Source organism: Bubalus bubalis, chromosome 23, assembly GCF_019923935.1.
Source record: "Bubalus bubalis isolate 160015118507 breed Murrah chromosome 23, NDDB_SH_1, whole genome shotgun sequence".
NCBI classification, from domain to species: domain Eukaryota; kingdom Metazoa; phylum Chordata; class Mammalia; order Artiodactyla; family Bovidae; genus Bubalus; species Bubalus bubalis.
In genome coordinates, this window is record NC_059179.1 from 7,229,534 (window position 1) to 7,255,440 (window position 25,907).

Here is a 25,907-nt window from a genome sequence, read left to right on the forward strand (position 1 = left end):
TGACCACTTCCATTTTGCCTTGATTCATGGACCTGACATTCCAGGTTCCTATGCAATATTGCTCTTTACAGCATCGGACCTTGCTTCTATCACCAGTCACATCCACAGCTGGGTATTGTTTTTGCTTTGGCTCCATCCCTTCATTCTTTCTGGAGTTATTTCTCCACTGATCTCCAGTAGCATATTGGGCACCTACTGACCTGGGGAGTTCCTCTTTCAGTATCCTATCATTTTGCCTTTTCATACTGTTCCTGGGGTTCCCAAGGCAAGAATACTGAAGTGGTTTGCCATTCCCTTCTCCAGTGGACCACATTCTGTCAGATCGCTCCACCATGACCCGCCCATCTTGGGTTGCCCCACAGGCATGGCTTAGTTTCATTGAGTTAGACAAGGCTGTGGTCCTAGTGTGATTAGATTGACTAGTTTTCTGTGATTATGGTTTCAGTGTGTCTGCCCTCTGATGCCCTCTTGCAACACCTACCATCTTACTTGGGTTTCTCTTGCCTTGGGTGTGGGGTATCTCTTCACAGTTGCTCCAGCAAAGTGCAGGCAATGCTCCTTACCTTGGACGAGGGGTATCTCCTCACCGCCACCCTTCCTGACCTTCAACATGGGATAGCTCCTCTAGGCCCTCCTGTGCCCGTGCAGTCACGGCGTGGGGTTGGTCCTCCAGGCCACCGCCCCTGGCCTTGGGCATGGGGGCTTGGGGTAGCTCCTCCCACCCACCGCCCCTGGCCTCGGGCTTAGGGGCATCGGGTAGCTCCTCCTGCCAGGCGCCCCTGGCCTCGGGCTTAAGGGCGTGGGGTATCTCCTCCCGGCCGCCACCCCTGACCTCAGACGCGGGGTAACTCCTTTTGTCACCGCCCCTGACCTCAGACGCTGGGTATCTCCTCTCGGCCGCCCCCTGACCTCGGACGTGGGGTAGCTCCTCTCAGCCGTTCCTGTGCCGTCGCAGTCTGGCACTCTTCGCCACTGCCCCGACCTCGGACGTGGGGTAACTCCTCTTGGCCGCCGCCCTTCGGGCATGCGGTCCTCCAGGCTTCTGCCCCTGATCTCAGACGTGGGGTGGCTCCTCTCGGGCCGCACTTTAGTGTCGCAGCCGCCTGCGCTTTAGCGCGCCCGTCGCAGGCAATTTATGTTTTTTTGCCATATTTCCTACAGATATTTTTATGACATTGATGTTTGGAAAACATTGTCCTAGAATATATATCATCAGCCTGTGTATTAATTTTTATGAACTCTGTGGCCAGACTTTGTGGCTTATAGGGGTACCTTGGTCTTTTCCTTTTTTTCCTCTTTTTTTTTTTTTTTTTTTTCATGAGTCTGAGACTTAGCCTGTTTGTCTTTGCATATTGGCATATGGATGGATTTGTCTTTTGCTTCATACACTCATCTTGGGTGAGAAAAAATTGCCAGAGGTAAACACTACTATTTTATCAATTTAGAGTCCTTTTGAATTAGGAGAAATATGGAATACAGAAGAAAACTGTGAATAGAACTCTTGGAAAAGAATATAAGCATTGTGACTATATATTATGTACGTAACACATTTAGGGTTATAATTGTGCATGTTAGGGTAGATCTGCAAACATAACATGATCATCTTGGATGATCACACTACTAATTCATTCATCTCAAATTTAGTATTGATTCTTATTGTATCAAATAAGTGTTCAGTTGTTTGTTTCAATTGCAATTAACATGCAGGATGTGACAGTGGCATGGATGCAACATCCTCTTCTTCTAATTCCATTAATAATCATGAGGATTGATCTGTGTGCCTCTGCAAAAACTGTGATTAGTACAAAGAAAATAATTTTCTAGGGTCAAAGAAGATCATTCTTAGAAAAGTATATGAAAATAATAGAACTTAAAAATGGTGAATACTACAAACTTATAGTTCAGTTCTGTTTGTAGAGTAAAATGAAATTATTGAACGAGCTATAGTGACACAGTATTCCCCCCCCCCCCCCCGGGGACAGCCTAAGAAAGCTAAATTTCTAGTTTTCATTACAAAGGGGTTTCAATTCACCGTCTGATAATATGATGTCAACAAGCCAAAGGCAGTTAGATTAAGTGAAACTTTATGTTCCAAGCAGTTTTAATTTGTGTATCATTCAAGTAATGTAGCAAGAAGGTTCACCAGAGCTTTGAGAAGTTGACTTTTTGATCATATTTTTCTTTAAATCTGTATTCTTTATGCATGTAAACGTTAACAGAGGGATCAGGTAAGCAAACCTTAGACAAAGATTCATGAGGTTACTTTTCTTTTTTTTTTTTTATGCTGAAGTGTACTTTTATTTTTTTTAATTTATTTTTTAACTTTACAATATTGTATTGGTTTTGCCATATATCAACATGAATCTGCCACAGGTATACATGTGTTCATATTAAATAATTCCCTCTTAGCATGTCTTATATTCTTATATATTGCTTCTTTGATTGTGTGCCTAGTTCAAGCTTCCCAGGTGGTGCTAGTGGTAAAGAACTCTCCTGGCAATGCAGGAGACATAAGAGTAGCAGGTTCGATCCCTGGGTTGGGAAGACACCCTGGATGAGGGCATGCCAACGCACTCCAGTATTCTTGCCTGGAGAATTCCATGGACAGAAGAGCCTGGCAGGCTACGGTCCATAGGGTCACAAAGAGTTGGACACTCCTGAAGCGACTTAGCATGCATGCACTCAGTCTAGTTCAAGAATTTGAGTGGGGGTAGCCCCAAAAGGAGTGCATGGTAGTAGTGGTGATGGTGGTGGTGTGGTAGCTGTGCACAGAAGACCGCCAAGTGTGACACTGGATGGCCTAATGTTAACCTTGTTGAATTCTTTAAGCAGATTTGTTGGATTACTTTTGTACCAGATCAGGCTTCCCTGGTGTCTCAGTGGTAAAGAATCTGCCTGCAATGCAGGAGATGTGGGTTCAATCCCTGGGTTGGGAAGATCCCCTGGAGAAGGAAATGGCAACTCACTCCAGTGTTCTTGCCTGGAAAATCCCATGGACAGGGGAGCCTGGCAGGCTACAGTCCATGGAGTCACCAAAGAGTTGGACACAACTTAGCAACTAAACAATAAATAATACATCACTTTTTGAGGGACATTTGATTTATAAGTATTTTCTACAATGTTCAAAAGCACTACATGGTATTTCAGTTTTAATACACCAATTCCGCCCTTGGAATCTTGTCTGAAATTAAACATCAACTAAGTTCAAAAGTAATTATTTTTTTATTTCAACTCTATAAAGTATACAACAGGCACTCGGCAATTACAGCTGCAGGAAAAATACAGAGCAAATCAAAGCAGGTTAAGTTTATGAAAAAGTTTTTAATCTACATCAAAAGAGTGCAAGTGGTCAGTGACCACCGGATGATAGTTGTTGCATTCTGCTAACAAAGGACTCTTTCATGTAGAACAAATTGCAAGAGGACAATCAAATAGCCATGGCTGTAAGAATACAAAAGAACCGACCAGTTGTAAAAACATCATACACTGAAATAAATTTGATAGATGATGCTTCAAGAAACGTCCCTTTACTCGGAAGTCCAAACCTCTGAGTCGCTGTCATGTCCCAGAGCTCTGTCTGTTGATGCAAGGGCAGATAAAGAGGAGGGCTAACAACACAGGGTCAACGTTTAGCTTTCTAGGTCTGGTGAAAACTTGCCATATTAGTGGTTTGCATATACAAGAACTCAGAGGAAGCATCCTGTTTTGTTGAGTGGTGCAATTTGTTCATTATTGGTTTCGTGATGAGGCTTGGTTAGCAGTCATTTTCCAATTTTTCTTTTGAGTTGGATGGTTTTTCACAGAGTCTAAAAAAGGAGATTTCATAACTTGACTGCACTAGTTTTTTTTTTTTTTTTAAACTGAATCTGCACAACTTAGCAAAACAGGAATACCTGTATACAGACGGATAGTATGTCATATATTAATTTGACCTGCACATACATTTATACATTTCACAGAAATGACGCTGTATCTCATTAACAGATACACAGCTCTGGTACATTGAACAGAAATAAGAGAACAACTTCATCATTTCTGTAATTCATCAATATTATATAATAAAGGCTTATAAATTGTCAGCAGAAAGAACTGTAAAACGCAGCAAGCTAAGAAAGGACCACGTTTTGAGGTGTGTTTGTCTTTGTCATGCAGCATAACACCAAATTTGTTTTTTTAATAGGATGCCATGAATTTAAGGCACTTGCAACAATGCCAGATAGCCAGGTCATGTTCTAAACTATGGGACGGATGAATAACAGTACAGTTGACAGAATTTTCAATAATACTGACAATCAGGACATTAATTCAAGTCTACTTGGACCTAAAAACTTTATTCCATACAAATTAAATGAAATAATAATGCTGTGAAACACTAAAAAAAGTTATATGTACCACAAAATATCACACAAAAATATCTATTTACATAAATATTTGTCTGTGGTCCTATTGTGAAAGAAAACATTGTTATGGAGAATGCACAAATCACCTCTACTGTATGAAATTAGTTCCAATAGCCTTATGTTCATGGTAGCTGACTTCTTTAAGTTCACCATCAGTTCAGTCTTTTAGAAATGAAACAGGAAAAATTCAGTAGTTGAATTTATATAGTATACATGTGTGCTTCACATGCATATTCCATAATTTTAGGTAAAAATTATGATTTGTAAAGAATATAATAAAAATAAATTTGTTTTAAATGGCATGTGGATCTGATTCCTATATTAAAGAAGGTAGAAACATAAAAATCATTCATAGCAAATTTCCAGAAATCATTTTCCCTAATGTAGTCAATCTATCTCAAGTATAATGATGTTCCTTTCCTTGGCAGTTTTCAGTTTTCCTGTGAGTCAGGACACACAGAAAGCCCTTATATTCCGTACTTGAAATATTAACAAGAAAGTCAGTTAGCAGATCAAACAAGTTGGCACTATTCTAACTTATCTGGATGTTCTTGTAAGAAATGAGAAGGGGCATGAAAAATTCAGAAATAAAGTGGGATGTGCTTTATGAAGCCAGCCATGAAGTTTAGCCCTAGTGTCATTAAGACAGGATTTAAATCCTTAAAATTCACTGTTGAACATTAGATGAATGTTTTCTCTTAGTAACTCTTGTAAGATGTAGTTCACCTGTATTTTTTTGGTGATTGCTTTAGACAGCCTAACGCAGTGCCACAAGTGAAATGAGCAAAGATGCAATAACAAGTGGGAGAAATGCCCTCCAGTTACATTATGCTCAATGCCGCTTCTTCCTTCTCCACAAAACTTGAACATATTGGTTGTCTTAGACTTGAACCATAGTTCCAAATCCAGAGTAAGTGCTAATTTCTGGGGCTATTGGGATATTTTAAAAGTTGCAGGAGAAGATTCTCTTATTTAAAATGACTAGGTAAATTTCATTTTCTAGCAAAACTTTGGCATGCCTAAACCACTGTCTTTAAAAAAAAGATCACTGAACATTGACTGTAATGTTGCAATTATATATTTTTAAAAGCCCAAATTAAAAGCAATATTAAACTTCTGAAGTAGCATTACTAGCTGGATTTTAGATTGATATGTTTAATATTGTTTTGTAAAACCTGTAGAAGAAGGTATCTTGAGGAACAATTTTGAGAAATTATTAAGGGAGGGAAAAATCCAATAATATGAGAATAATAATATCTTAAGATCAAAATTTTAAATTTATTGTAATTACATATAATATGGCCTTAGTACTTTTGTTCTCCAAATGTTTCTTAGATTGTTGTTTTGATAATGTATCATATTCTAAAGTCTTGTGAAAAATTCAAACAAAAATCATAATATATGCCTTCTTGAATACTATATAATGATCTAGTTGGACATATGTTTTATAGAAATGTATACATTTGATTGAGTTTTTAAAACAAAAAAGCAAACCTCTATTTAATATGCCATATTCACACAGTTTCAAATCAGGATGACAGCTTGTAAAATTACACATTTGTCTAAGGAGGTATAATGCTAGTTGGCTCTGCTGCTTAGGACAGCTAATAGTTGTCAAGTGGCCTGCCAATAAAGGACTCTTCGCCAATTCTTTTCTCCATGAAATCAATTTGTTATTTTCAAACCTAATCTTTTCCTAGCTATTATGATATTTCAGATTTGTAATATTTCTGTTCTAATTTACTTTTAAGATAGCAGGTTCCTCTTTCTCTCTCTCTCCTCCCTCCTCCTTTCACATGTTAATAGACACATATTGCCATGGACAAAAAGGTAATCTCACACCTGGCCAGTGTGGTAATCTCACACTTGTTCCTGACCTCATAAAGTTAGGTTTCTCATCTGGTGAATCAATGGTTTTGTGCTTTCTTTTTTTTTTGGTTCAGGCCTAAGACAGGAAGCTAGTTCAAATACATTTTTAGTCACCTTTCTCCCTTTACCTTAGACTATGTTGTACAAGTGAAATCTGACAGGAGTTTGGTTTGATAACTTGAGTGAAAATGCTTGATTCTCTGGCTACACATATAATGATTAGAATTTGTGTTGTCTGTTCAGACACTGACATTTACAGATGAAAGATATACATAGCACCTATATAGTTTTTTATTTTTTTTGGATGGATCTTAATCCCTCTCCACCCCACCCTATCGTAAGGGTTTATTTTTATAAAAGGGAATATTTTAAGCCTCAGTTTGAGGGTGTGTTAGGTAACAAATAAAAACCAATTGGCTGCTAGTCATTTATTTCCAGGACCATCTTTAAGCACACTATTTAAAAAAATATGAAATGGTTTGTGAATTGCTTTTTTCCCCCCACTCTGTCATGCCAATTTATCAAAAAGAAAGGAACAGATACATCATGCATGTTGATTTTTCTTCAGTCCTCTGTGAAAACACGTATGTACCTGCTATGAAATTTCTCAGCAGAATCCATAGCGGTTGTGCTTTTATCATACCAATTGTTAAAATCTGTCCGAAAGGAAAGGTAACATTCAGTCTCGTCATCAGCACTGCTGGGAAATAAAATCATGAAACTTCTAGCACTGGTCTGACATGACCTCTGTGACCAACACATGTGTGGTCCTCTTGTGTGCGGTATATACACTGGCTTGCAGAAACAGAACCGACAACCCTCACCTGAAGCAAGGGAGGAGTCCAGTTTTTGTACCATAGTAATCTATCGTACCCAATATATTATTTTTTGATCTTCTTGATAATTCTAGCAAGGTACTGACTCTTTTACTAGATTGAAGTGTTTCTTACAGTCTTTCAAATTATAATCAGAGCAAAGCAAGATCACTGCAACAGTGGAGAACATCTCTTTACTGGTGAAAGGCTTTGCTTCAGGACCACCATGTCAACTGCTATATTTAGGTTCAAACAGAAAACATGTAAAGAGCATTATTGTCATCTAAGCAATAAGTCCTAATGCCACTAGTTACTGGAGCAGCATCGATCAAAGGCATCATGGTGACCCCAAGCACTCAGCTTCTCTCTTTCCTTCAGGTTTGCTGGCAGCTGTGTCTTAGAAAAAGCTGTCTTCAGCAAGGCAGAAGCAGGTAAGAGAAATACATTAGAAGTCTATGTCCCATCCTGAGTTGTCATCAGGCGGCGGTTCGTCATTGTCCTCAGGGAAACTGTCGAAATTGCTTGTGTCTGTGGGTGATGCAACCTGTAAACAAGAGTATTAGTGGAATTCCAAGCTAGATTTTTAAAAGCATTCTTTATTCATTCCTTATTCAGTCAGTGGCTATTTTTGGCATGTCTACCATGCCAAATACAAATACAAAGGATTTGTCCTTTGTATTAAGGATTACAGTGGTGAATAACAATAGGGATAGTTTTTACCCTTCTAGAGTTTACACTCTAGGAAAGAATAAGTTGTGTGATTAAAAGAAATAGTTAAAAACATCTCTGTAAACTCTTACAAGTTTACTGGCAGTTCAATATGCAGAGCATAAATAAAAGTGGTGATGAAGCAGACTTTAATTTCTCTCATATTCTATAATATTTAGAACTTCATATTCTATTATATATTTGTATACATATTTATATATATATATATATATATATTTAATTTAATGCTACTGTTGCATAAAAGGAGACCCCTGGTGAGTATGTTAGGATACTTTAGGCTTTTATTTTCCTCTTAAAGTTTCTTATTCTGCCTTTGTTCTAAAAAGACAACTTCATGAATGCAGTTAACAACTGTACTTTACTTTGTTTGTGAATAAATGTAAATATAAGCATACAAATTAAAATAATAAGTACAGAAATTGTTTCTGTATAACGAGTGGTCTTAAATTAGTCCCAGAAAAAAGGATGTATATAAATGAAAAGCTCAGGACTGCAAAACATCCCTCTCCTCATTAGTTAAGACTGAATATATTTTATTAGATAGATGCTGTATTGAACAAAAATATAAATGCAGTCAATTGAAATCTATTTCAGGTTAACACAGTGTAAACACTTAGTCCGCTTCATGGACTAGTAGTTTAACAAAATACCTGATATATTAGAAGAGAATGTCTTTCTTTTAGAGCCTGGTCAAACAACAAAAGAAAAGAACTGTGCTTAGGAATACTTAAAAGAACTGTGCTTTGGAATACTTTAAAGAACTATGGGGGCAGGGGAGGAGGAAGTATGTGGAGCATAAATGAAATGATATTGGCCAGGAATTGAAAGCTGTTGAAACTGGTAGCTGAACTGTTGTCTAAACCCAACAAAAAACCACAGGGCAGGGAATGTTGTGATGTGGCCCATTTGGATTGGGTTCTTGGAGACAGAGCATGGTGGAGTCATACACAGAAGGTAAGAATAACAGATTATCCTAACTCATCTAAGTATACTCAAGTACACACTACAGAACTTATTGCATCTTGTATAGACAATACATGAATGTGCAGAAATTGAAAATAATTTGTGAATATGACTAAATAAGGTTGTGAATATATTCTTGTGCAAAGATGTTTAAAGTTTTTATAGTATGTGGAAAAAGAGATTCATTATACTCTTCTGTCAACACTTGTATATTTAACACATTATAAGTTTGAATTTTAGAAGATGTCATTATGTTAATCTGCTATTTTTCCTATATTTTAAGCTGATGATAGGATAAAAATTTTGAAATAGCATATCTTTGATGACTGACAAATACCTTTATGTGTATCACACAATTACAAACTGGAAAGTTTACTTACACTTGGTATTATAGGAGGTGTCAAGGTGCCTTTTCTTAAGCCTTCCCAATTAAAGCCCTCAAACCATCTAAAAAAGGAAAAAGTAGATAGTTAAAGACATTTTACCTCAGCTAAAACCTTCTCAAAACAACTTATATGATATCCATGACTGACGGAAAACAGGTAAGCAAACATTTTCATTATGAGAATAATGTTTTCTATTTAATTGCAGATTTTAAATGTTAGCTTATTAAGTGGAATGTGTTTTTTTAAAAAAAATCTAATTGTCAAAATTTTAAAGACCAACTAGCAATTGCTTTTGATTCTAGTTATTTCAGTCATGACCTTGTTCCAAAATGATCATTATAACTTAATAAATGCCATAATATGCTTGGCCCTGTACCCTACAGGTTGTTATTTTAAGAAGGTAGAATCAGGGAATGAAATGTCAGGATGGAAAATTACCCTTCCATCTTTGTCACTGGGCAGCCTCAGTTAATTAACCTTTACAAACATCACTGTCTTGGTCTCTATGTATCCATATCTCCTTTTCTTTCTTTCTTTTTTTGGTACAGTGAAGGTACTTTGAGTATGGCTTTTTGTGGAAATGGGGACCAAATATCACAAAGGTCTTTGTTGGTGTTGTTCTCTTTGAAAGGTTTCATCATTAGCAAATGATTCCATGAAATTCCTGCAGGCTTTTTAGACATTCATAGGTATTCTGGTAAACGCATTCCTTTGGTAGGGATGTGAATTTCCTCTGCATGTTACAGAAACCAATCGGGAAAGACCAATATGATCTTGGTTTAGCTTTAGAACATTCAATCAACATGGGTAAGGTTTACTATTTAAGACGCTGCTATTGTTTTAAAAAATGACTGTACTCTGTACTTTTTTTCCCACTGTCATAGCATCCAATTAGGAAATGGTTGAAAAAATGTTTTAGTTTTAGTTAAAAAATGAGGCATGATATATGGTGGCATACTTTTGTTTTTAATATTCTGGTAGAGAATAGAATTTCAGAATTAAAAATATATATTTCTTATTCATGCTGGAGAGGAAAAGTCCTAATTAGTAGGAGTTGGGAAAAACTAAATTCAGTGAATCTGTTGTTTAGAATGTCACAGGATCAGATGCGTCTAAATAAAGTCCTTGAGACAGAACTAGAAAGATCCTAAATAACAAGGCTAACTAGTTTGCCTGTCTCATTGGATGCTCCTATAGACTAGTTGCATCAGTTATATAACCACTAACTTAAAAACATCAGCCTCGGGAAATATTCTCTGAACTCTTAAACCGTAAGTTATAAGAACACTTACTTGTGCTTTTGAATGTCTTTCACTCCGTTTTTCAAATTCCCTAATCTTTCTGATGGATTATCCCTAAAAATAAAATAACAATTGTTAAAAAATCTATTTTTTTAAAGGATCATAATGGGAAAAACAATGTGGTTGAAATGCTCACCTGCATAGTTTTTTAATTAAATTAGCAGCATTTTTGGCAATCTTCTTTGGAAATTCTATCATGTCAATCCCCCTCAATATGATGTTATAGGTTTTCATAGGATCTGGGCCTGAGAAAGGTGGGCTGCAAGAATGACAGATATGAAGAGAGATAGTATTTAGTTTTCTAAACAAGAAAAGTTACAGTGTTATTAACAACTCCACAAATGACATCAGTTCTTATTTGGAGACATATATTAATAGGGGTAGTGGAACGAAACTTGATCAATAGCAAAATGGTGTAGAAACCTTGCAAAGCAAATCATTTAGCAAAACCCTTAAATGGGTCAGGTTTGTCCACTGTTCCCCTCGTTTCTTTTCTAGCTCTGGTGACTAACCCCTCTTGCTGTCCTTAGTCATTCAGAAAGCCTCTTCTATTTTTCAGCCCTTTCTCACATTTGCAAGCTCACTGATTACACTTGAAGTCCAACATCATTAGAATGGGCGACAGGAACATCACTGATATGACCCCATCTTAGACCAGTTCTACCCTCACTCACTGGGATCCAGGCATAGCAGTCTTCTCTCTGCTCCTCTGAAGGACCAAATACTCTCCCACCTCAGGGCACTGTTCATTTTGCCTGAAAGTTTCTTCCCAGGCCTCCTGGTTAATGCCTCACTTATGAAGTCTTAGCTTAAGTGTTATGTTGATTACTCAAAAAGGCCTACTGTGAGCAACCTAATACAGCCAATCATATAACCACTATCAACTAACATAATGTAATGATCTAATACCAGAACTTAAAGTTAGATTCACCTATCATACTCTCTTATAGAACTGTTTTTTTTTTGCCACTTATTGTGCTTTGTAACTACTTCATTTTGGTATTTGTTTTATACCCATCTTCTCTTCCAGTTCCATGCTGGTATTCCCGGAGTCTGGGGGAATGCATAGCACAGAGTAAGTTGTCAGTAAATATTTGTTGAACTAATGCTCCTACAGAATAGTGCTCCTCCTATCCTTTTCTCCTTCTTTATCAGCCTTCAGAGATAACCTAACCTAAGACCTCCTCTTTGTTAGAAAGGATGTAGTATCCAATCCCTCTAAACCAAATCTTTTGGTTTATTTACCTATCCATCCTTGGATAGCCAGGCTTTGTGCCTGGCTCAGGGAATACAGATGTGACTAAAGTTAACTCCTTCCACCACATTTCCCAAGTTCAGAAATAATTATGATGTGACTTGATAGCTGATTTCCTTGGAAATTATTCTAATACAGTGTTTATTCATATTTCTTGGGGGAAGACATTTTATGGATTATTTTCTGTCTGTCATATTTATTAATAGCAGTTCAAATTATTTCCTTCTACTGAGAAAGCTGAAAACAATGAATTACTTAAAAAGGGTAGGATAGTATCTGCCTTAAGTTTTGTGTCCCTATTTTCTGTAGCAAGTACTTTAAAAAAATATTTTATATTGGAGTATAGATTGACAAGGCTGTGATAGTTTCAGGTGGAAAGCATTGGGATTCAGCCACATGTATCCATGCTGCTGCTGCTGCTAAGTCGCTTCAGTCGTGTCCGACTCTGTGTGACCCCATAGACTGCAGCCCACTAGGCTCCCCCATCCCTGGGATTCTCCAGGCAAGAACACTGGAGTGGGTTGCCATTTCCTTCTCCAATGCAGGAAAGTGAAAAGTAAAAGTGAAGTCGCTCAGTCATGTCCGACTCTTCGCGACCCCATGGACTGCAGCCTACCAGGCTCCTCCATCCATGGGATTTTCCAGGCAAGAGTACTGGAGTGGGGTGCCATTGCCTTCTCCGACATGTATCCATTCTCCCCCCAAATCCCCTCCCATCCAGACTGCCACATGACATTGAGCAGAATTCCCTGTGCTATATAGTAGAACCTTGTTGGTTATCCATTTTAAATGTAATAGTGTTTTCATTTTAGTTGAAAACTGCCTAACTATCCCTTTCCCCCAGGCCTTTCCTCCTGGCAACCATAAGTTTGTTCTGTAAATCTGTGAGTCTGTTTCTGCTTTGTAAATAAGTTCATTTGTATATTTTCTTTCTTTATTCCACATACAAGGGATGTCATGATATTTCTCCTTCTCTGGCTTCACTCAGTATGAAAGTCTCTAAGTCCATCCATGTGGCTGCAAGTGGCAGTACTTCATTCCTTTTATGGCTGAGTAATATTCCATTGTATATATTCACTGCTGCTGCTGCCTTATCCATTCATCTGCTGATGGACATTTAGGTTGCTTCCATGTCCTGGCTATTGTAAGCAGTGCTGCAATGAACGTTGGGGTGCATGTATCCTTTCTGACCATGGTTTTATCTGGATATAGGTCCAGGAGTGAGACTGCAGGGTCATATGGTAGCTCTATTTTTAGTTTTTTAAGAAACATCCATACTGTTCTTCATAGCGACTGTACCAATTTACATTTCTACCAGTAGTGTAGGAGAATTCCTTTCTTTCTACATCCTCTCCAGCATTTATTTGTGGATTTTTTTTATGCTATCCATTTTGACTGGTGGGCAGTGATACCTCATTGTAGTTTGGATTTGCATTTCTCTAATAGTGATATTGAATATCTTTTCATGTGGTTTTTGGCCATCTGTATGTCTTCTTTTAAGAAATGTCTATTTAGGTCTTCTGCCCATTTTTTGATTGTGTTGTTTGTTTTGATGATGTTAAACTTCATGAGCTGTTTGTAAATTTTGAAGACTAAATCCCTTGTTGGGCACATCATTTGCAAATAACTTCTCCCAATCTGTGGGTTGTCTTTTCATTTTGTTTCCTTAGCCTTCCAGTTTAAGTAGGTCCCATTTGTTTATCTCTGGCTTTATTCCCATTATTCTGGGAGATGGATCAAAAAAGATATTGTTTCAATTTATGTCAGAGAGTGTTTTGGACTTAATGTTTTCCTCTAGGAGTTTTATAGTGTCCAGTCTCACTCACATTTAGGTCTTTAATCCATTTGAGCTTATTTTTGTGTAATAAGTATTTTCTGTTTACTTTGTCATTAACTGTTACCTGTCAGTTTAAACCACATTTTATAATGTATTAACATTCAGTTCTATTTAGTATTCTCCTAGAATTTAAGGATTTTCTCTTTATATAATGTTATGGTTGAATATTCTCTTTGCTCTCAAGGTAACCTGCCAGTTTTTATTTTCACTATAAAAATGAAGCACCACCACATCTTGGATTTATTGTCAACAGCTTCATGTTTTTTCTAACTTATATTTTTACTTTTGTATTTATTTTAGAAAGACAGGGCTTCCCTTGTGGCTCAGCTGGTAAAGAATCTGCCTGCAATGCGGGAGACCTAGGTTTGATCCCTGGGCTGGGAAGATCCCCTGGAGAAGGGAAAGGCTACCCACTCCAGTATTCTGGCTTAGAGAAGTCCATGGACTGTATAGTCCATGGGGTCACAAAGAACTGGACACGACTGAGCAACTTTCACTTTTATTAGAAAGACAACAAAAATCACTTATTACAGGTGATTTTTGTTGTTTTTGCAAGTCATGTATGTTTTGTCCAAGATATTCATGCAATACGTGAAACATATAAAATTACTTCAAACGAAAAATCACCCAATGCCCTTAAATAATAATAGATAGTTACAAATATAATTTCATACATTTCTCTATGTAGATGGAGAGACCTACAAGATTATTATATATCCATGCTTTTCAAAATTAAAAAAAAAACTATTCAATTTAATTTTAAAGTTAACATGAAACTGAAAGAAATGCTGAACTTCAATTTGTACTTGTTCACCAACAATATTAATCCCTAAATGTCTCTTAAATTAAGAAAACATTTTTGCTCAGAAATAAACTCACACACGTTTGATCAATCTACAACAGACAAGGAAAGAATAAAGACAGTCTCTTAAAAATGTGGTATTGTGGACACTAGACAGCTATGTGTAAAACTAGAATACTCTCTTCTAACACCATACACAAAACTCAAAGACCTAACTGTAATGTTGGATACAATAAAACTCCTGGGGGAAAACATGCAGCTCATGCAGCTCTATATAACAAAAACAACATTCCCACTTTTGATTGGGTTAAGACCTAAATAGATCTTAGAAAAATCAAATAAATCTAAACTACATTGAGGTATTACCTCACACTGGTCAGAATGGCCATCATCAAACAAATCTAGAAACAAATGCTGGAGACAGTGTAGAGCAAAGGGAACCAACCCTCCTACACTGTTGGTGGGAATGTAAATTGGTGTAGCCACTAAGGAAAATATTATAGATGTTTCTTAAAAAGCTAAAAATAGAGTTGCCATATGACCCAGCAATCACACTCCTGGGCATATATATCCAGAGAAAACTCTAACTGGAAAAGATACATGCACCCCAATGTTCATAGCAGCATTATTTACAATAGTTAAGACATGTAAATAACCTAAATGTCTGTCAACAGAAGGGTAAAGAAGATGTGGTACAAACATTCTATAAAAGTGGAATATTCCTCAATGATAAAAAAGAACAAAATAATGCCATTTGTAGCAACATTGATGTACCTAGAGACTGTCATATTGAGTGAAGTTAAGTCAGAGAAAGACAAATATCGTATATCACTCATATATGGAATCCAATTTTTTTAAAAAAGAAACGAATGAGCTTATTTATAAAATAGAAGCTGCCTATGTTCTCCTCTAGGAGTTTTATAGTTTCTGGTCTTACATTTAGATCTTTAATCCATTTTGAGTTTATTTTTGTGTATGGTGTTAGAAAGTGTTCTAGTTTCATTCTTTTACAAGTGGTTGACCAGTTTTCCCAGCACCACTTGTTAAAGAGATTGTCTTTTCTCCATTGTATATCCTTGCCTCCTTTGTCAAAGATAAGGTGTCCATAGGTGCGTGGATTTATCTCTGGGCTTTCTATTTTGTTCCATTGACCTATATTTCTGTCTTTGTGCCAGTACCATACTGTCTTGATGACTGTGGCTTTGTAGTAGAGCCTGAAGTCAGGCAGGTTGATTCCTCCAGTTCCATTCTTCTTTCTCAAGATTGCTTTGGCTATTGGAGATTTTTTGTATTTCCATACAAATTGTGAAATTGTTTGTTCTAGCTCTGTGAAAAATACTATTGGTAGCTTGATAGACATTGCATTGAATCTATAGATTGCTGCCTTATGACCCAGCAATCCCACTACTGGGCATACACAGTGAGGAAACCAGAATTGAAAGAGACATGTGTACCCCAATGTTCATTGCAGCACTGTTTATAATAGCAAGGACATGGAAGCAACCTAGTTGTCCATCAGCAGATGAACGGATAAGAAAGCTGTGGTACATATACACAATGGAGTATTACTCAGCCATTAAAAAGAATACATTTGAATCAGTTCTAATGAGGCGGATGAAACTGGAGCCGATTATACACAGTGAAGTAAGCCAGAAAGAAAAACACCAATACAGTATACTAACACATATATATGGAATTTAGAAAGATGGTAATGATAACCCTCTATGCGAGACAGCAAAAGAGATACAGATGTATAGAACAGTCTTATGGACTCTGTGGGAGAGGGAGCGGGGGGATGATTTGGGAGAAGGGCATTGAAACACGTATAATATCATATAAGAAATGAATCGCCAGTCTAGGTTGGATGCATGATACAAGATGCTTGGGGCTGGTGCACTGGGATGACCCAGAGGGATGGTACAGGGAGGGTGGTGGGAGGAGGGTTCAGGATGGGGAACACGTGTACACCCATGGTGGATTCATGTTGATGTATGGCAAAACCAATACAAAATTGTAAAGTAATTAGCCTCCAATTAAAATAAATAAGTTTAAAAAAAAAATAGAAGCTGACTTACAGATACTGAAAATAAACTTATGGTTACCGAAGGAGAAACATAGCAGGGAGGAGTAAATCAGAAGCTTGGGATGAACAAACACACTGCTATATATAAGACAGATAACCAACAAGGACCTACTGTATAGCATGGGGAACTCTACTCAATATTCTGTGATAACCTATATTAGAAAGAATCTGAAAAAGAGTAGATTTATGTATAATTGAATCACTTTGCTCTATACCTGAAATTAACACAACATTGTAAATCAACTATACTCCAATAAAATTAAAAAAAAAAAAAGAAAAAATATTTTAAAAACTGACTTTGGAGTTTTTTCTTTTATAATGACATAATTCAATTGTAAAAAATACTTAAGATTCCTAATTGTGAATGATGACAAATAAGTATGCCTGTAGTTTTTCTTACCTTCTCTCTCCCACCTGAAACTTTTAAGATTGCCAAGGATTTTAATGTTTCCATCTGCTTAATAACCAAAGTTATTTTGATTCATCTGTTAGTTGACTTGGTCATACAGTAGTGTTTCCAAGAAAGGCCTGGGATACCCACATTATTTATTGTCTTTATATTTTAGACATTTCTCCAAAGAAGACATACAGATGGCTAACAAACACATGAAAAGATGCTCAACATCACTCATTATCAGAGAAATGCAAATCAAAACCACTATGAGGTACCATTTCACACCAGTCAGAATGGCTGCGATCCAAAAGTCTACAAGTAATAAATGCTGGAGAGGGTGTGGAGAAAAGGGAACCCTCTTACACTGTTGGTGGGAATGCAAACTAGTACAGCCACTATGGAGAACAGTGTGGAGATTTCTTAAAAAACTGGAAATAGAAGTCCCTTATGATCCAGCAATCCCACTGCTGGGCATACACACTGAGGAAACCAGAAGGGAAAGAGACACGTGTACCCCAATGTTCATCGCAGCACTGTTTATAATAGCCAGGACATGGAAGCAACCTAGATGTCCATCAGCAGATGAATGGATAAGAAAGTGGTGGTACATATACACAATGGAGTATTACTCAGCCATTAAAAAGAATACATTTGAATCAGTTCTAATGAGGTGGATGAAACTGGAGCCTATTATACAGAGTGAAGTAAGCCAGAAAGAAAAACACCAATACAGTATACTAACGCATATATATGGAATTTAGAAAGATGGTAACAATAACCCTGTGTACGAGACAGCAAAAGAGACACTGACGTATAGAACAGTCTTATGGACTCTGTGGGAGAGGGAGAGGGTGGGAAGATATGGGAGAATGGCATTGAAACATGTAAAATATCATGTATGAAACGAGTTGCCAGTCCAGGTTCTATGCACGATACTGGATGCTTGGGGCTGGTGCACTGGGACGACCCAGAGGGATGGAATGGGGAGGGAGGAGGGAGGAGGGTTCAGGATGGGGAACACATGTATACCTGTGGCGGATTCATTTTGATATTTGGCAAAACTAATACAATTATGTAAAGTTTAAAAATAAAATAAAATTAAAAAAAAAAAAGAATAACTTAATCTTGTACAAATTAGTTGTTATACTCTCTGTCTCTCAGAACTACATAGTTCTTGATATTCCATCTTTGGCATTGAAGGTACTACTGAGAAGGTTGAGGCCAACTTTAATTCAGTCCCATCCCATATATGAAATGCTTTTGTAGCTTAGAGACGCATATGATTATGTTATTATTTCTATCACTGAAGCTAGCAAATCACACTGGGACACATGGTGGTGTTATTACTCTGAATCTGTTTCCCCATGGTCACTGCCAATCAAAAGGATCCACTGAGTCAAGTCTGTGTCATGGGTTTTCTGTTACCTAATTGAGTATGTTTTCTATCACATTTGTAATCATCTCTTCATATACATAGTGGACAGAGGAGCCGGGAAGTTCATGAGGTCAGAAAGAGTTGGGGACATGACCTAGTGACTGAACAGCAACACCTTCATATACATAGTTGTTTTTCCTATTTCCCTTGATGTCTGTATCTTCTTTCTGTAACAATTTATATATCCTTTTTTTTCCCTTTTCCATTATTTTCCCTAAGTCTGTTCCCTATTCTCTCCCTGGTTGGGTTTTAATTGCTATTATTTTATTTTCTGTTGCTTATATATGATTTTATGTTGCTTATAATCTGATTTTCAGCTTTGTACTGTTCCTGAACTCTGCATTTTACAACTTTTGTCATCTATGAACATTCAGATATCTTTGAAAATATATTTTTTTAAAGAGATCATGCTTAACAGCCACAGAGAAATTCTAGATCAGTTTGTCTGAACTCTTCCTATGTTTCTTTGAATCATTTCTCCTGTATATTATTTAGCTACCTTTGCCTATGTATCTTTCATTTAAAATTAACAGAAAACACCAATAAAATCTATTAATTTGAAGTCAACATAAGTGTTTCAAGAGTAGTGATATACACTGTCCACAAGTGAAATAAAAAAGCCACCACATAATTATTCCTGGCAAGGGTAGTACTAGGAGTAGCTGTGGCTACTAATGAAGTGCTTCTTATGTTCTAGACTTTCTAAGTACTTCATAGATTCACTGTATCTTCATAACCGTGAGACCAAAAGTGCCATCTTTCTCATTTTCACTATAGCTACTAGGTTTTCATAAGTACTTTGTTACATTACACTGTATGCTTCTTCTTAGATCTGAATTATTGGAATGATCTTCAAACTAGCTTCCCCACCCTTCCAATTTGCTCTACACATTACCACTAGATTGTTTTTCTTAAATACCATAACACATGTCACTCCTTTATCAGAAACTCTTCAATGATTGCCTCTCCGGATGGAGTCCAAACACTCAGGTATAGCACTCATTATTGTTGAAACGTGACTCTTACTGATCTTCCATCATTTCTTACCATCAGCCCTTTTCATGTCTTTGTGCAGTACTCCCCTCTATTTAAGCCATACCTCTCCCTGGAATGTGCTGTACTTTTTATTATTCTTCTTGTAAGATCCAGCTAGTCCTATGTGCTTCAAAAGCCTCCCTGGGCAAATTTAACCTTCTTCTGAACTCTTTACTTCATAATGACCATGACCGTCTTAATCATCGTGCTGAATGAGCCCAAGGCTTCGTGGTGTTCTTTGTTTTTCTTTTCCTTGAGTTTATGATCTGTTTTATACCTGGTCGTATCTGTAGTACCTTTCTTAGTTGTTGGTAACTACAATATTATTACAGAACAGATCTGCATTCACATTTCAATTAGATATAACAATTGCTAACAGGTTCTCTTAACTTCTATGAAAAACAGACTATATTTTTATGACTATCATCTTTCTTGCTAACTAAATGACTAGGCTCAGATCTCACAGAAAGACACTAGATCCTTCCACATTCACTTATATACAAATCATGAGACCAAGAGTTGATGTTGAGTTTGTTGCACTCATCTGACGCATTTTAGTTTTTGCTTTAAGAATCCCTGGTTATCTGCTGCTGCTGCTGCTAAGTCGCTTCAGTTGTGTCCGACTCTGTGTGACCCCATAGACGGCAGCCCACCAGCCTCCTCCGTCCCTGGTATTCTCCAGGCAAGAACACTGAAGTGGGTTGCCATTTCCTTCTCCAATGCATGAAAGTGAAAAGTGAAAGTGAAGTCACTCAGTCATATCCAACTCTTAGCGACCCCATGGACTGCAGCCCACCAGGCTCCTCCGTCGATGGGATTTTCCAGGCAAGAGTACTGGAGTGGGTTGCCATTCCCTTCTCTGTGGTTATCTGCATAACTAATTAAAAAGTGTGGTAACAAGATCTGTGAAAGTATTTTAAGATAGTCTGATCAGAGTGACAAAGGCAGGAGGGAGTAGCTGTTTGCTGGTCTATGTTTATCTGCAGTTCTTCATCAATGTCCATACCTGCCAGTCAGAAGCTCATACATGAGGATTCCCAGTGACCAATAGTCGGCTGAAATGTCATGGCCTTTGTTCAGGATGATCTCTGGGGCTACATATTCTGGAGTCCCACAAAAAGTCCATGTTTTCTTTCCAAATCCTATTTTCTTTGCAAAGCCAAAATCAACCTTACAAAGAGAGAAACAAGATATTTCAAGCCACTTTTGATTAAGCTTAAAAGTGGAAAAGTTACTTTGTTGAAGTATACTGATGATAATCATAAAATAAAAACAGATGCAAACTATTGTAGTCCTGTCTTCTAAAAGGACTCATCTCTATATTTCAAACAAGCAAAGCCTTCCTGATCAGTTTCAACAGGAAAAGTGGAAATCTTAACACAGGATAAAATTCACAACATTGAAAATAAAGGCAAATCTTTCTTTGTAGAAATACTTTCCATTTTTCTTTCTTTCATGCCTGTTGAGATTGGGGCATAAACAAATAATTTCTCCTTTACTTGGACATATTTTCCAGATAGCTGCTGGATTTAATGAAGTTGACAATTCATTTACTATTAATTGAGAAGCTACTTTTATTGTTGAAGGAGTTGAATAACAAAGTTATGGAACTAATAACTCTGTCTTTAGGAAACAGAGATAAAATTGAAATGTAGTCTGCATTTTCATAGAAAACTTTTGAAGGAGGAGCCTCAAATGCAGAAAATCTATTTTTTCTAAAGCAACTGGTTGAGAATACAAATAGTTAATTGCCATTAATTACTTATTAATGGCATATAAATTTCTTTGAAAACCATAGTTTGAATAAAAATTCCAAAAACTTAAAAAGTAGAATCAGGGACTGAAAGATGCAAAGTCTACAAAAGTTATGCATTTCAAAATAAGAGAACTTCCTTTCTACAGTAAATCTTTAGAGCTCTTGACCAATTTTATTATTACTAATATTATTACTAACATGGACTGGATAACATTGCCGGTAAAGCCCCTTTTCCCACTCTCATTATCATTATTATCTGGCTGTGCTGGGTCTTGGTTGCAGTGCAGGGGCTCTTCATTGCTGCGTGAGGGCTTTTCTCTAGTTGTGGGGAGCAAGGGCTGCTCTCTAGTTGCCATGTGCGGGCTTCTCGTTGCAGTGGGTTCTGTTGTTGCAGAGCACGGTCTGGAGGACACATAGGCTCCAGTAATTGCGCTGCACAGGCTCAGCTGCTTCATGCCATGTGGGATCCTCCTGGACCAGGGATCAAACCCGTGTCCCCTGTGCTGGGCCTCCCAACCCCTGGACCACCAGGGCCGTCACATAGCATTATTCTTAAATCTAAAATAATGATTCTCCATAATACAAATACCTATTCCCTTTGGATGTCAGAAAGCCAGCTAGAAAAAGGACTTCTATGAAGCTTTCCTGGGTCTGAGGATACTTGTGATTAAGAATGATTAACACCTATTTAAGGGTGTTTTGCCAGGATTTTATTAATTCAAAGCTAGCCAATTTAATTTCTCATAACCTTATTTAACTTGAAAGAATAGTCAGTTGAAAACAGTAATGCTGAAACCTGTTTTTAACAATGTTATATATTAAAAGAAAAATGAGATTGTAATGTTCACAAATGAACACAGCTTCAAAAACTAGTATTTAAAATGCAGGCAGAAACCATGTGTGAAACATACTGACCAGTTTGGCATAACCTCGGTGATCTAGGATGAGATTTTCAGGCTTGAGGTCCCTGTAAATGATTCCTTTGGAATGCAAATAGGCAAAAGCTTCTACCACACATGCTGTATAAAATCTGGTTGTAGAATCTTCAAATGACCCCCTGAGATACAGAAAATGGGGAATAAAAAAGTATGAAAGAAATTAGTTTGTCTAATAAGTTTTAATTTCTTATTTCACTCTATTCCTATGTCAAAATTTGACCCCAAAGACCAATGTCCTGCTGTCCAAATGTCATATGGCTAACACTGCATTGGGTTTTAAAAACCATTTAAGGGCTAAGTTAAGGAATTGTTAGCTCTTATGAGTGGGATGATTAAATCTAACTTCCTGAATACACTGAAGAAGAGGTCAGCCATGTACCACGTTTCATGTTGGATTCCTCCCAGCAGCCCACTACAGTCTAAAAAGGCACAGTACAGAGAGGTGGGCAGAAGACAGGCAAATCCTATTTCAGACCCTGTCTACCAAGGGTGCTTTTTAAAGACAGAGTATTAGTATAGTCATATTTATTCTTAGCTTGCTTTTTGAATCTTTCTAAATAATAACAGATATAATTCCTGAGAAGGTGAATAAAAGTTAATGTTTTCAAAGAACCACTTTGGAAATGAGTTACAATGCTACTGATAAGAGCATATCACAATCTAAGTATTCTTCTTATTTTAATGTATTTATTTCATTAGTTTGCTCTGCTGGGTCTTAGTTGTGGCATTCGAACTTGTAGTTGCAGCATGTGAGGTCTAATTCCCTGACCAGGGATCGAACTTGAGCCCCCTACATTAGGAGCACAGCCTATAAGTCACTGGACCACCAGAAAAGTCCCTAAGTATTCTTCTGTTTGAAACTTCTGCCAGGAAGACAGACATTATCTATTTCCTGTGCTACTGCCTTATTAGAAGGAAGGTGAAAGTGAAAGTTGCTCAGTCATGTCCGACTCTTTGTGCCCCCATGGACCATACAGTCCATGGAATTCTCCAGGCCAGAATACTGGAGTGGGTAGCCTTTCCCTTCTCCAGGGGATCTATCTTCCCAACCCAGGGATCGAACCTAGGTCTCCCGCATTGCAGGCAGATTCTTTACCAGCTGAGCCACAAGATAGAGCTAAAAGATAAATAGAAGGAAAAAGGTAATTGGAAAGGAATGTTTAAACTCAATTATGGTGTTTAGCAACAAAGCTCTTTGTCTCTCTCTCTCTCTCTCTGTGTTTATTTAATGAAATAACAAAAAAGGAAAAACCTTATCATCTAATGTTAACTCCTTGGCTCTAGGGCAAAACTTTTACACTTTACTTGTCCCCATCCTCCCACCATGGAATCCCTTAGAAAGGTAAACTGCCTCTCCCTCCCCTTCTTTCTCAAACGGTAGTAAATGCAATTAAATAATTTCATGAAAATTCAAGAAAATTAGTGTGAACATTAGCTCATGAGCTCTTGGGGTGGCTAAGATATAACAGGAGAGCAGGTTTCGGGGCACGTACAAAGTAGAGACCTGGAATTTGCTTTCATGAGAGTCACTGATACCAGTTTGCATTTTGTTCACATTCGCTTCTCTTTCAGTGTTGAGGAGTAAATTCTAACAAACTGAAAAGTAGAATATGGCTGCTATTCTGCAAAACTAATCAGTGACTCCAAGGCTAAGGCAACCATCTTTCAGGTCATGTTTTAGAAATATGTAGCCTCCTCCAGAAAGTTCTAGTCTTCATTTCAACTACTGATGTCCCCCGAGCTGTCACTGAAATAATTAGCTCTTTCCAAAGGGAATGTCTTTTTTTGAAATACAACTTGAGGCTTAAGTAATATCTACTTCTTAGAATCTTAACAATAATAACTAAGTTCCTAGTATCCTTCTACAACAATACCTGGGTGGAACAATTTGAACTTATAAGGACAATAAAAAGTTGTATTAAGAATGTGTGCATGCTCAGTTGACTAACTGCATTTGTGTTAGGAAATGAATGGTATAGAATATGCTATGATTATCTTTTGACTTGGAGCTATCTTTGCAGAACTAGCACTACATAATTCTGTGTATTGGAAAAGGGATTAGGTGCATTTGTGCCCAGTCATGTCTGACTCTCTGCACCATTATGGACTGTAGCCCACCAGGCTCCTCTGTCCATGGGATTTCCCAGGCAAGAATACTGGAGTGGGTTGCCATTTTCTCATTCAGGGGATATTCCCTAATCAGGGATTGAACCCATGTTTCCTAAGTCTCCTGCATTGCAGGCAAATTCTTTACTGCTTGAGCCATCAGGGAAGCCCTGATACTATATAATCCTGTGTATTGAAAAAGAGATAGACTAGTACTTTAAAGGTTCTTTCATCTTTGACCTTAATTATGTTTGTCTATCAAGAGCAGCATATTTCTTTGAGATATCATTTGTCTGAATTAGTATAGTAAAGCTCAACATTCAGAAAACTAAGATCATGGCATCTGGTCCCATCACTTCATGAGAAATAGATGGGGAAACAGTGGAAACAGCGTCAGACTTTATTTTTTGGGGCTCCAAAATCATTGCAGATGGTGATTGCAGCCATGAAATTAAAAGACGCTTACTCCTTGGAAGGAAAGTTATGACCAACCTAGAAAGCATATTCAAAAGCAGAGACATTACTTTGCCAACAAAGGTCCATCTAGTCAAGGCTATGGTTTTTCCAGTGGTTATGTATGGATGTGAGAGCTGGACTGTGAAGAAAGCTGAGTGCCGAAGAATTGTTGCTTTTGAACTAGAGAAGACTCTTGAGAGTCCCTTGGACTGCAAGGAGATCTAAACAGTCCATCCTAAAGGAGATCAGTCCTAGGTGTTCATTGGAAGGACTGATGCTGAAGCTGAAACTCCAATACTTTGGCTACCTCATGCGAAGAGTTGACTCATTGGAAAAGACTCTGATGCTAGGAGGGATTGGGGGCAGGAGGAGAAGGGGACGACAGAGGATGAGATGGCTAGATGGCATCACCGACTCGATGGACATGGGTTTGGGTGGACTCTGGGAGTTGGTGCTGTGATTCATGGGGTTGCAAAGAGTTGGACATGACTGAGCAACTGAACTGAACTGAACTGATGTGTAGCTGATTAATGTACGGCTTTAAATAGAGTGCTGTATACAACCTCAATCCCCTCTCAATGGAGAGCATTGCAAAGAAAAATCCAAACAAAAACAGTACATGGAATCGGGCTCTGTCTTTTTTTCACATTACATGCCTTATTTTGATAAGAAAATTGATTACTTCAATGTAATAGGACTGTCTAATTGTGATATGGGTGGGCCTTTTCCAAAGCCTACAACTCTTGCTTCCTATTAGAAGAGTTACCTCTGCTGTTGCAATGCTGAGCAACAGACATGTTTCCCTTAATATTCCATTGTTAATAAAACAGAACCAAAGTGTAAAGAGAGAATACACTTAATGAAAGATCAGTTTCTCATGGCATCTCTGCTGAATGATATTCATATTTAGAAAAAAGACAAAAAACAATCTTACTACAAACTCAGATGCATCAGAGGAGGTGATAGGTTAGGAATGTGAACCCTGAAGCAAAGTCCTGGACTGAAATCTAAGTTCCACTTACTGTTTAATCTTAAACAACTAACTATGCCTCTCTGGGTCTTAGTGTTGTCATGTTGAAAATGAGGCTAACAGAAATTCTCTCTTTGGGTTGTTGTGAAGGTACAAAAATTTGCAGTGTGTATTAAAATAAGTGCTGGCACACATCTGCTGCTGCTGCTAAGTCACTTCAGTCGTGTCCAACTCTTAGCGACCCCATGGACTGCAGGCTACCAGGCTCTTCAATCCATGGGAGTTTCCAGGCAAGAGTACTGGAGTGGGGTGCCATTGCCTTCTCCTGTACTCAGTAAATAGTTGCCACTAGTGAATGTGTGTGAGGGACTCCCCTG

General features: G+C 37.6%; 1 protein-coding gene across 6 annotated transcripts in view; it reads right to left on the minus strand.

The window, feature by feature from the left end:
• Positions 1-3,203: 3,203 nt before the first annotated feature.
• The window catches only part of PRKG1 (protein kinase cGMP-dependent 1), a 1,428,274-nt gene continuing 1,405,570 nt past the window's right edge, over positions 3,204-25,907 (minus strand). For all 6 annotated transcript variants that reach the window (XM_025274139.3, XM_025274138.3, XM_044935211.2 and 3 more), the window contains 6 exons: positions 21,976-22,117; positions 20,311-20,474; positions 10,600-10,722; positions 10,455-10,517; positions 9,157-9,223; positions 3,204-7,628 (listed from right to left, as the gene is read on the minus strand). In XM_025274139.3, coding sequence (XP_025129924.1) covers positions 7,530-7,628; positions 9,157-9,223; positions 10,455-10,517; positions 10,600-10,722; positions 20,311-20,474; positions 21,976-22,117 — 658 coding nt within the window. In that variant the 3' untranslated portion in view covers positions 3,204-7,529. The remainder of the gene's footprint in view (positions 7,629-9,156; positions 9,224-10,454; positions 10,518-10,599; positions 10,723-20,310; positions 20,475-21,975; positions 22,118-25,907) is intronic.